At 37.8% G+C, this 11,716-nt stretch overlaps 1 protein-coding gene across 2 annotated transcripts; it reads right to left on the minus strand.

Moving 5' to 3' along the window:
* Positions 1-710: 710 nt before the first annotated feature.
* LOC117404107 (annexin A3-like) lies at positions 711-11,716 on the minus strand. 2 transcript variants are annotated; one of them, XM_034006823.3, is made up of 14 exons: positions 11,618-11,716; positions 9,672-9,720; positions 9,356-9,400; positions 5,665-5,752; positions 5,292-5,386; positions 4,708-4,821; positions 4,338-4,428; positions 3,915-3,994; positions 3,753-3,809; positions 3,117-3,210; positions 2,936-3,031; positions 2,417-2,475; positions 1,572-1,694; positions 711-989 (listed from the first exon to the last, which is right to left on the minus strand). In XM_034006823.3, exons 2-14 carry the CDS (start codon positions 9,684-9,686, stop codon positions 930-932), a joined length of 1,017 nt encoding a protein of 338 aa, XP_033862714.2. In that variant the 5' UTR covers positions 9,687-9,720; positions 11,618-11,716; the 3' UTR covers positions 711-929. The 2 variants fall into 2 exon arrangements, with proteins under 2 accessions (XP_033862714.2, XP_033862716.2); XM_034006825.3 differs by lacking the exon at positions 9,356-9,400.

Below are 11,716 nucleotides of genomic sequence, written 5' to 3' on the forward strand. Positions count from 1 at the left end.
GAATAAGAAAACCAATGCACAGTGTGCAGGACCAGTTTACACTCAGGACACAAGTTTCTTCTACTGTTTATTCCAAACTATCCACAATGGAGATAATGGACGGCTTAATTAGCAGTGCAGCTAGAAAGGTGTGCAGTGTGCACCTGTCTGTCGAGGATGACTCTGCACAGTGTCATCACCATCAAATGAGTACACACTGCAGAGGCTTGTGTTGACTATCAGTAAACCCCAACACCACAAATAAAAGAACAAACTAGAAGTGTTGGAAGTGGGAATGGGGCCACAGCAAAGGTGTTATTAATAGTTTACACTCTAAAATCAGCAAGTGACTTCTACCTCTATAGCTTTCAAAAACTCTCCGTTACCTTAAACTTACAATAGTTCTGAGTGGTTGTTCCCTCCCCCCCACCCCCCACTTTGCTGTTTGTGTACTAGGTTTGCTGTCTTGTCACTTGCTGAATGCTTTGTGAATATTGGCTATGCAAACAGTGCAAGGTTTTGGCTGTCGGACTGAATTGACCATATCAGTGTAAGTTTTAATATACAACAGTTCCACCTACTGGTAAGATTAAAAAAAAAAAGAGGAAAACAAGTAAGCTAGCTGGCCCCTTGCTTTCAGATTTAAACACAACACACTTGAATGGTTCAAGGTTCATCACCTGCTTAAGTGACAATTCCATATGGACAGATTAACGTATGAAAAAGCCAGATTCCATGCTTATCCGTTACATTTTAATGAGTTACTAACATACAGTAGATATTGTTGCTTCTGTTGTCACAAAATACAAGCTGGGGTATTTTTTTCAACTTGCAAAACAAACTGAGAAAAGAATTAGGACAGAGGTGTTCAGGTGCAACACATCCCAATATTGAATGCAATAACAGCAACATATTATAAGGGAAAAAGCAATCGATTTATTCTTAGAAATTTAGTCATCACCTCCGCAGATCTTCAGCAGACTGGTACAATAGTCTCCAGAAACTTCAGACTGGAATAAAAAATAGAAATTTGGTTCAGAAAAAAAAAATGCAAACTGAGAGCAAGCCTTATTCAGTTAAAGCACACCTAGTGTATAAAACTGAACAGAGAGAACACCCTTCTTTCAAACTATGAGCAGAATCCCCTCAAGAAAGTACATTCACAATGCAATCGTGTTTCATCCAGCAGGTGGGGCTTTTTTCTTTTTCACTTTAATACCATAAAAGCAGCAAGAAGGCGGCATCTACCGCTATATCTTTCAAAAACGCTCCCTTACCTTACGCTTACAATAGTTCTGGGTTTGTTTTTCCTATTCATGTCTCACACTAGAATAGTACTGTACAGTATATTGTAGTTATCTAGATACTTTCTATGTAAAACTCTATATTGTCATGTACTTATGTGGGTGACTTCCACTATCCATGTTGACAGAACTTCATCCCATAGGGTAGAATATTAGTTAAATCTCTGGCCTGATCTACAGTTATTTATCACTCAATCAAGTTAAACACCTTTGTTCTTATAATTGCTTCCCTCCACAAAGCCTTGCACTTGAATTGAAATGATTTAGCACTGATAAAGGGTCTCTCACCTTGATGTTGGAGTGCAGGGAATAGCCAAACAGTTTTTTGTATTCAGCACGAATGTCCAGCAAGTCAATTTCAGACCTGGAAATCATTATTCTGCTAAGAGTGGCCTCATCTGTGCCTCCACCCTGAAAATAAACAATATCATCCCGGGCCTTAGTGCCAAAGTAGAAGACTCCAGACTTGCATCCAAAACAATAAGCATCCCAAGCACCTGTGTGACTTGAGTTATATTTAAGCAATAACTTGCTTTAACAAGTGGTAAACATTACAAATACTAATAAACAACGAGGCCTACCGAAAGGTTGTGATGGTGTATAATACCAAATATTCCCATTGTGATAACTGTTTTTTTTTGTTTGTTTTTTTTTTTTTAAATATTAAAATGAAATAACACTGATTTTTCCAGAACGAGGATCCACTGGGCACTATAATTTGGTTTAAAAAATAATATTAAAACGTCCAAATCATAGCACCTAAAACGAAGGGCCCCGTGCACTGGAATACAATAGTTGCACTAATATTACAGCAACATTTCTATTTCTATTTACCACATTTACATAATTATAACTACCCGTATGAATATCTACAGAATGTAAATGGAAAGGATCCCCAGAACAGTGAACATGTACTACAGTTTCTTTTATAAGCCACTATTCATGTACAGTGTATTTGAAAGCTAGGCGAAGTTTCCTTTACAGGTACACCCCTTTTCAAGTAGAACACATTGAGGATATCAAGAGCCAGCCAGGGAGTGTTACATGCCATCCATTGCGTTTCAAACTGTGTGAAATTCTTTACATGTGAAGGGAGCGAAAAGCAAAGGCTTTCGTTTTGTTGGATAGATTACCTTCATACTCTTGTAAAGTCTCTCAGCAAAGTAGGCCGGAGTATTCACCACACATTTCACTGTAAACAAAAACATCAGTAATTCCATTTTATACCTTTGCTTCAGTTCGGTGGCAGTCAACTGAATCTAAAAACTAAAGTAAGTCAGTGGCTATGTCTGAATAATCCACATATACTGGGGTCCATACTTCCAGGGGGGAGTGACTTTATATTATCCTTGATCCTGCTTGACCGAGACCCAGAAAGATCACATTAGAAGTTAAAAGTATTCTGCTGAATTCAAACACTATGCAGAACATTACCCACAAGAGCATGATGGACCTCTTCACATGCATCATCACAGTGAAACTTTGTTTTTCATTACTGGTAAATAAATGACACTTCTGTACTTTAATTATCATCTGAACAGAGGTAGAATGTACTGTAGATACGGTATTTATATATAAAACAGGGTCTGTAGTATATATACCCAACAACAAAAAAAATGAATTGTGTGTGAAAAGCACGCAATTCCCCGTACCAACTGCCACCAGCAGGTCCTCTAGGTTGCCAGATATTTCTCCTTTTATACTCTCCACGATATTCGTCTTGCTCACAGTTTTGTACTCCTCGAATGCTACAAAAACAATAAACGTCAAGTTTTAGCAACATATTCAATCCTGTGTAAAGCATGGTGTGTCTGTATTCAATTTATAATGTACTTTTTCTTAGTTGTGGGATGCTCTTTTTGCACAGGATATCAATAAATTTGCTTTCATCTGTCCCCCATTTCTTCTCCCCAGCATCATAAAGGGCCTGCCGGGTTGAAAAAGAGAGACATTTTTAAGAAAGGTTGCACTGAAACTGACTTCATTTCAAACAAGCAACACAAGCATGCATATTGCTAAAAGGCCAGGCCACGAGAAGCTTCATTTGTGCAATACAGTACTTAAAATACCATGGATGAGATGCTGAACTACACACAATTCACCAACAACATACTAGAGTTTGTTTGACAAAAACATTCCCTGCGACACATTAGAACATGAATGCAACTAGTCTGTTCTTTGTTTTATTTAGTTTTTTGAATGAAAAAACCTTGAAAAAGCTTTAAAAATTGCACTACTGTTAAAATGAAAGTACAAATGTACCATAATCAAAATGGGCATTTTCATGCAAGTTTCAGACTTGTTCGCACAATCAGGGTGGGGTATGTTACACGGCTCTTTTTCATTCACACCACACCTACCCTGCACCCTTTTCCTTCTATACATGTGGCATCAGCCAACACAAAACACCTCCCCATGTGGGGCTACCAAAATAGCCGAGCCAGAAGTACATTTCAATTTTGAATATACCTTTGCATCTATTTTAGCCTGCTCTTGATTGAAATTGATGCTTTCATCCCGTTTGCCCTGTTAAACAAAAAGAAAAAAAGGCAAATTATTAAAACTAGTCTGGTAGCTGACTAAAATGCATTCCGTTATGTTTTTATATTCAGCACAATCGCCTTTATTTACCTGCAACAAAATGAGCATTGCTTTCCCGAAGTCCCCAGATATATCAGAAGTGAGGTCATCAGTCAGGCTTCTCTGGTTTTCTGGAAGATGAAACAACAAAATGTCACCAATAAAGGAAGCAACCTCTGGGTAACAAGTGTTCCAACCTGTGCAGATATGTCACCAAACCAGCATGGCTTGGAGCCTTTAGAACTACTGCTTTGATATTGTATACAGCATTCTTCACACATCTCCAAAATCGTTTGTAGTAAACCACCACAGTTGTACGAACAATAAACCAGGTCAGGGAAGTCAAGTGCTTATTCAGACCTTGTCATAAAACCTGGAACTGTTTTAATTCCCCCCGATATGTCTGATTTTCCTAAGGTGTGTAGAATACAAACTGCTAGAATACATGCAGAACCTTCTTTTCACTGCACATACCCGCCTGGTATGCTGCAGCTAGCTCCTTTATCTGCAGGTTGGTTCTGGAGGCAAGGATTTCTATTAATGTACTTTCTGTGGTTCCAGGCCCCTGCAAAAGATTGAATACAAGCGTTACTGGAGCAGTATACTCTGCATGTTGATCATATCTCACAGTCGTGGAATTTAAATCAATGATATACTGTATGCAAAGACAATTTATTGGACTCAATAAGCAGGTGTGGGAAATGGGATGAAAAGGAAAAAGCATTTCTAAATCATAACATGGTCTACCACAGGTTGTCCGATTGTCTGGCTGTTGAGCTTTTGTCATGGTGTTCGTATCCCAATCTACAGTAACATCATTCTATATGAAGAGCTGTGTACTTACTTTGAGTGCTCCTTTTATTTCTTTGGCATCAAAGGCTGCAGGATGCATCATCAACCCAACCATAACATTTTCAAAGTCACCACCGAGGTCTCCTTTTAGGTCATCTATTAGGTTCTAAACCAAACATGGTAGAAATAAAACATTTACATTATAAAGCATTTATGCTGGATTGAAATCAGCTCTTGCAGTGATTAGACAAAAAATAAATAAAAAAATGGAAAAGCCTGCCAAGTGGACTACTATTGTGATAGTAGTAGCCAATTTTGACAGATCACAAAATAATGTGATGACAATAGCATCAAAAAGGTATGCAGATGTTTAATATCTAGTTTTCTGTGAAAACTATGCAAAGGGAACTCCATGAAAATCAGATGAAATTGTTGTTGACCAGGTCCATGCCATTATGTTCAGTACTATCACTAACCAGCTTGAGATGGGTGGTTCGAGATAACAATTCTCCTATACACAGCTCCCACATTTCATGAATCAATGCTGGGAACACCCCAATGACTGTGTTACTAACCCTTATAAGGGAATCATTTGGAACACTGTACACATCACTTTCATGAAATGTAATATCTTACCCTTCCAGTGGCTCCTTTGTATTCTTTACAGATAATCTGACGTTGAGCATTACTTCTCTGCGTTATAGTATCAATCACAACAGATTCAGTGGTCCCTAAAAGTGAAAAAAACAAGGCTGAATTCATGATTTAATTATTTACTGTAACTTCTTATGTAGTCAGGATTAAATCTGTCCAATCATTGTAGTTTATATAATTATTTTTAAAAATGCAGGTATCCCCCAGTGAAAATTAACCTTGACTTGAACATCCTACTAACATGAGGGCGCGGCCTGGCCATCTACAAGGAATTTAGAAACTACCCCTCATGAATCTGGTAAAGAGTGTATCTGAAAAGAAAAAAAATATATAAAAAAAACCCAACCCCTCATACCGATGCCTTCAATCGCACTCCGAAGAGCTTTGACGTCTGCTGCTGCATTGAAGTTGGAATATGCTTTAATTGTTCCTCTCTGGCCAGCCTTCATGTAAATCAGAGATGTATCGTCAGCAAAAGCACCAAGTAACAATTATTCATTTTCATCATTTGTTACATTTCCGACCAATAACAAAGTATATTCTAATATTGTTCACTTTTGACTTTAAAACCCTAAAGAACATGAGGTAATTCAAAAGGCATGAGGAAAAACTTGAGATGCGATTCAACCTGAACTGAAGGCTGTTCCATCAACAACCAATAAAATACTCAAAATATTCTAGGCCTTATACTGCACAATTCAACTTGTAATTAGCAAAAGTAAAACCATCAACCAGAAACATGATAGAGCAGATAGTGTCTGTGCCATGGAATGAAAACAGAACTTCCATCCTTTCTGCAAACTAAATAAATAACACTGCCAAAGCCTAAAATGACACAAATCAGCAAGGATATATAGACTGAATAACAGAAATGAAGAAAAGTTACCAACAAATCCAACAACCAAAAGCAGTCGATGGAGTGTTTCATTCTGTTTTTAAAATTCAGAAGACCAAAACGGAATACAAAAATGCGGTATTGTACATAATACATGCATTTCAGTGTGGTGTACAGGGAAAAAGCATAAACGGCTGGTTTCACAGACCACGATTAGTACTAATCTTGAACTACTTTACTGAAGGTAACATTAGGTTGTCCAAGACTAGTGCAAATCAGGGTCTGTGAAACCAGCAGACAGATAAATACATTTTTCCTGACAGCTTTAAATTCAAAAACAATTTTCGTAACACTCTGCTTGTAGGTGGCAATTGCTTAAGTAGCATTTTTTTTCCCATAAGAAACAAATAATTTAATTAATTATCCAAGGGCAATATCTTCTAATATACAGTAGTTACTTAGTGTTGAAATGAATGTGGTATATGCCCCACAATGAAACACATGCAGCTGCTCCCCTGCAAAGCAGAATTTACTTCTACCACTCCTAGGTCAGCATGTTTGTTCTAAGAGTGACTGACCATGGTCATTCACATTGCATTACGTCAGAATAGAAAACTGCACACACTGTAACCAGCCAACACGAAGCAGGGCACAAAAACATTTTTTTTATTTTCTGTGGTGCTCGACAGATTAACAGCAAATTCGGGTAACAGTTCAGTACTGGAACATTACATTTCAACCAGTCTGGCAGCATATCACTTGATTAAAATGCTGAGATTCATTCTTCAAGCCCTTGACAGGAATGGCAGCTCCTTTTTATATCAGGTGTATTCACAGAGGTGAAACAAGCCCATGTGTGAAAAAAAAAAACCTAAGCCCCTTTCACACTGACACTCCTACCCGGGTCCCGATCCAGGTTCTGGCTACCCCGGGTCACAATCCTGCATAGTGTGAGCGCTGTGATTCATGTACCCGGGTCACAATCCTGCATAGTGTGAGCGCTGTGATTCATGTACCCGGGTCACAATCCTGCATAGTGTGAGCGCTGTGATTCATGTACCCGGGTCAACACTAGCTCGACAGCGACCCACTTCAGGATGGGGGTTGACACTCTTTGACCAGGTTCAAGCAAGACAAAATGCATGATGGGAGTTCGTAAGCGGACGAAGTAACAAACAGCCACGCCTGCGTGAAGGTTTGAATTTCAGAACAATAAAATTCCTTTACAGTATATTAGCCATTTCATTTTATTCTGTTTAGCCAGATGTCTATTGATTGAGACACACCATGAGCCAGACTGCAGCAGGGATGAAGAAACATTTGCTCTAATTAACATTTGGGCCGACGATTCAATCCAGAGAAGCTTGGATGGAAGCGTACATAACAATCACGTCATCTTGAAAGCCTTGACAGATGAAAGGCCGATCATGTGAACGTTGCTGCTTCCGAGGTATTGTGTACACGCATGGTGTACTTGCTTCTGTCACCCAGGTCGACCCTGCTTCTTCAAAAAGCAGTGTGAAATCACGTAGCTGACCCGCGTGACACTGACCCAGGTAGAGCAAGCCAGTGTGAACTACTTGAAAATTAAAGTTTCTCTGAATGCAAACTGAACAACTTCTATCTAGTGTAAATAAATACATAATCCTTGTTTGTTTTGTAAGCTACTAGTTGTATAGATTTCAATTATTCTCTAAAATACTTAATTTAAAATAAAATCCATGGCAATGTTATAGGCAACTCCCACAGTTGGATCCAATATATCGAAATAGTTTACATTGCTGGACTAGGACATGTGAATGGCTACATGGTGTGTTTTTGGTCTCTCCCATTCATGTTTGCAAATGTGTTTAGTGAATATACGGTAGATACTGGTCTTGGGCTACTGTATGTGCAAAAAAACAGTTGTAATTGTAACAAAATGCAATTTTTACAATTTAGAATTTTGCACTATAGCTAAACATGCCTAACCAGCAATTTAGATAAAGTCTACAGTTCTTGTCTACCACAATATAATTTTCTTCCTATTAGCCAATTTTGAAATGTCATAAGTCAAATCAAGTCTTGTAATTTGAAAAAAAGTGTTGTTGTTTTTTTTTTTTTTTTATAAGATGAAACATATAAATCCTTAAATGAATGTGCCATGGATTTATAAGAAGTTGATATGTACATCGCACACAAGATAACAACTTGGCATTCTCTTAACATTAACTAATCTCTAAAAGACTTGCAAAGGAGGTCAGATAAGAGCTGGAAGACCCATTTTATTAATGTGTCTGTTCATAGACTCTTCCAACCAAGCAACAAACACAGGTGGATAGAGAACAGCTCTGCGTCTTTTTTTGTATCCACGATAGCTCAAAAGACTCTCAATCCACGGATTCCCCTTTCTTACTGTAAAGCGTGAGTGAATTACAAACAGGTGAGATTACTTGCTTACAGCCAAACAATTGGTAAAGAGGAAGGAAAATAAAGGAAGGATGGGAATGTTTCTGTGCTGTAATTAGGATGATCCTATCAAACGGAAATATGTTTGAATGTTTGGCAGAAAGTACAGGCATGAACCTAGTAAAGGTGACATCATAAACCAGGATGGGTTACATGTTTTAAGGTGGATGCATGTGTTCAGGGCGTGTATCGTGTGCCTAGAGTCTCACAGACAAGCAGAAACTACAGCACAGTTAGAGCTTAGAGTCATTTCATTCTTCATTCTCTTGAGCAGGTCAGACAAAGAAAAAAGCTGCCATTTACCTTACATAAGGACGAAGAATTTGAGTTGAATTTTAGATCAATAAAATTCCTTTACAGTATATTATGATGGCAAAGATATACGGCATGCAAATGTCTTTTCATTAACAATGTTGTGCTTACTGTATATACATACCAGATAAATATGACAACATAGTTAAGCTTTCTGTAAAGAGGACTCTACAGTGAGAAAGCAGACCTTGTAAACTTGACAGTCAGGTTTGTTTAAATTCCCCAAATGTGGTGTTGCTCTGGGCTTTACTGACAAACCTTTAACTCCTAACAACTGACAAAGTATAACAGTTTCATAAAAAAGCATTTTATTCATAAACAGACCTTAAGAAAATAACTTGTTAAAGATAACGTTAAAGATTTGTGAACAAAGCTCAATGTGTTATGCTCATTCTTTCGCAGGTTAGTTACAAGCATAGCTAGTAAAAACCTGTGGTGTATAATCTCCTACCTTTTTCAGTAGATCTGTAGGGCCAAGATACGCATCCAAATCATCCTAAAAGTTTGAATTAAATGAAGAAAAACTAAACAAGGACCCCCCTTTTCAGTAGGTTTTCGATTTTCGATACAGTATGTACGATTTGTTATAGCTACTAATTTATAAAAGAAAGTATTGGGGAGCCTGTCTACAGCGTTTTTTATTTTATTTTATTTTATTTTATTTGAGCGCTGCGATTCAGGGCCAGGTTTTAAGGAAACATGAAAAACTTGAAACACAAGTTTGATGAAAAGAGGTAGAGCATGCAGAGAATAATCCCAGTACTTACCCACACTGATGCCATTGCACAAGGTTATGTTTTTGGAAAGAAGAATGCCCTGAAAATAAAGAAAACACAATTGGATGCATTTAATACCTGCTCTAATGCAGACTGTTTCAATGGTTTCTTTATTAAATTACCCCTCAGAGAAAACAGCGGTGGCACTTAAGACCAGCATACACAAGGAAACATGTTTCCAGACAAAATGTTTCCTCGTATATGCTGGAGGTGTCTGTGTTTCAGGAAAACTAGGAAACATGTTTCTAGGAGTAGGAGTTTCTAAGACCAGAAACATTTTGCTTTAGCCAAACAGGAGAGACTCTGTGAGCATGAGTCGTTGATCATGTGACTATGGTTTGTTGAATTCTGTTGAATAGGTAATCTATGCAGCTGATGACTGCAGTGAACTCCACATTTTATATATTTGAGATATGTATTGTGTTGGGAATTGATGACTGCATCGTTAATCGTGTCCAGTTGTAATGCTCAGTGAATTAAACTGCTAAAAAGCATATCATTTCTTGAACAAGTATTGTTGAAAACAATTATTTTACATATATATATATATATATATATATATATATATATATATATATATGTATGTATGTATTTTTGTTTCCTTTGTTTTTTTTCTTTTAAATATATAGTACCGTTGCATCCTGTGTCCTGCTTTCACTCGCTGGAAAGATTTCCTACCATTTGTGAAGGCAAGGAGCAGCCAACTGATGAGTGGAAGGTACTGCCACAACTTAATGTTCCTGTTGGAAGCTGCTCCTGCTCAAAAGAGTACTGGACAAAGGCTAGTGGTTTGAGAAATGAAGCAGGTACACTTCTGACTGCAGAGCTGGCAGACTTCATGCTGACTATACTGTCACTACCTCATGCTAGCGCTGAAGTGGAGCAGGTATTTAGCCAAGTAAACTTGGTTAAAATGGACTTGTGCAATCATGTCCTTGACAGCTACTGAATGTGAAGTTTGGATTATGATGGACCAAGAAGGTGTGTTAAACCTTTCAGCCACCAGCTGAGCTGATTCCAGCCACCAATAGCAGAATTTATGAGCACAGTAAAGTGAGGAGGCTGAAGTAGAGAATGAATACATTGTAATTAATAGACTGTCAGTTACCTGACTAGGGATTTCCTGATATTTGCTTTAATATTTTGAGGTGTGTGCAGGTTTACACAGTCTACTTCAATTATATGTATATGTTTCCAAAGTACAAAACAAAAACTACAACTGCAAAAGAGAAAAATGAACTGATTACCTAGTTTAATAAAACTCTCGGATGTTATTTTTGTAATGATTTATCAAAGGAAATTACAGATTTATACAGTACTGTATGTACTACTGATGTTTTATATGTGTTAGTTTTGAACAATGGACTCTGCCCTGTGTGGAGTAGCAGAGACAGGGCTCAGGAGCACGCCCATCAATCTGGGAACCCTGCCATGCGAACAAAATGGTGTTAACAGTCGTAGCGCAATTAAAATAATGACACGGTATGCTGCTCTCTCCTCGCGATCTAGCCAGATCCACTCCCTTGTTCCTGTGCTTCCCCCTTATTTTATATATACTGAATAATATAATACAAACGGAGTATATAAAGAACTGTGCCTGTGCACTATGCAAACTTAGATTGGTGGGGTTTTTTTTGGTTTTATTTTTTACACAAATCTGTAATTTTCAGAATAAGTTAGTCTACTGTCGTCACACCACCACACACGCCGTTTATAATGCACAACTACTACAGAAACTACTTCAGATTTCTACAGTCTATCATTTGACGTGTGTTGTACTCTCGAAGTTACATTTCATTTCTTCCTATTTTTACATTTCATATATATAATAGTACATCCAACCTATCCTATGAAATGCTTTTTTTTTATTTTGTGTACAATACATCATGTTTGTAAACATGCAAAACGTCTCAAGAGAAGGCTGTAGAATCTCTTACCTGCACTGTGTATCTGCTCTCGGGAAAGTTTCCGTGTCCGTCACTCCCCAGGATTCATCTCACCAAGCATCTCCCTCGCCCACCCTTTGTTGGAAACTC

This window comes from Acipenser ruthenus, chromosome 2 (assembly GCF_902713425.1).
Source record: "Acipenser ruthenus chromosome 2, fAciRut3.2 maternal haplotype, whole genome shotgun sequence".
Lineage (NCBI taxonomy): Eukaryota > Metazoa > Chordata > Actinopteri > Acipenseriformes > Acipenseridae > Acipenser > Acipenser ruthenus.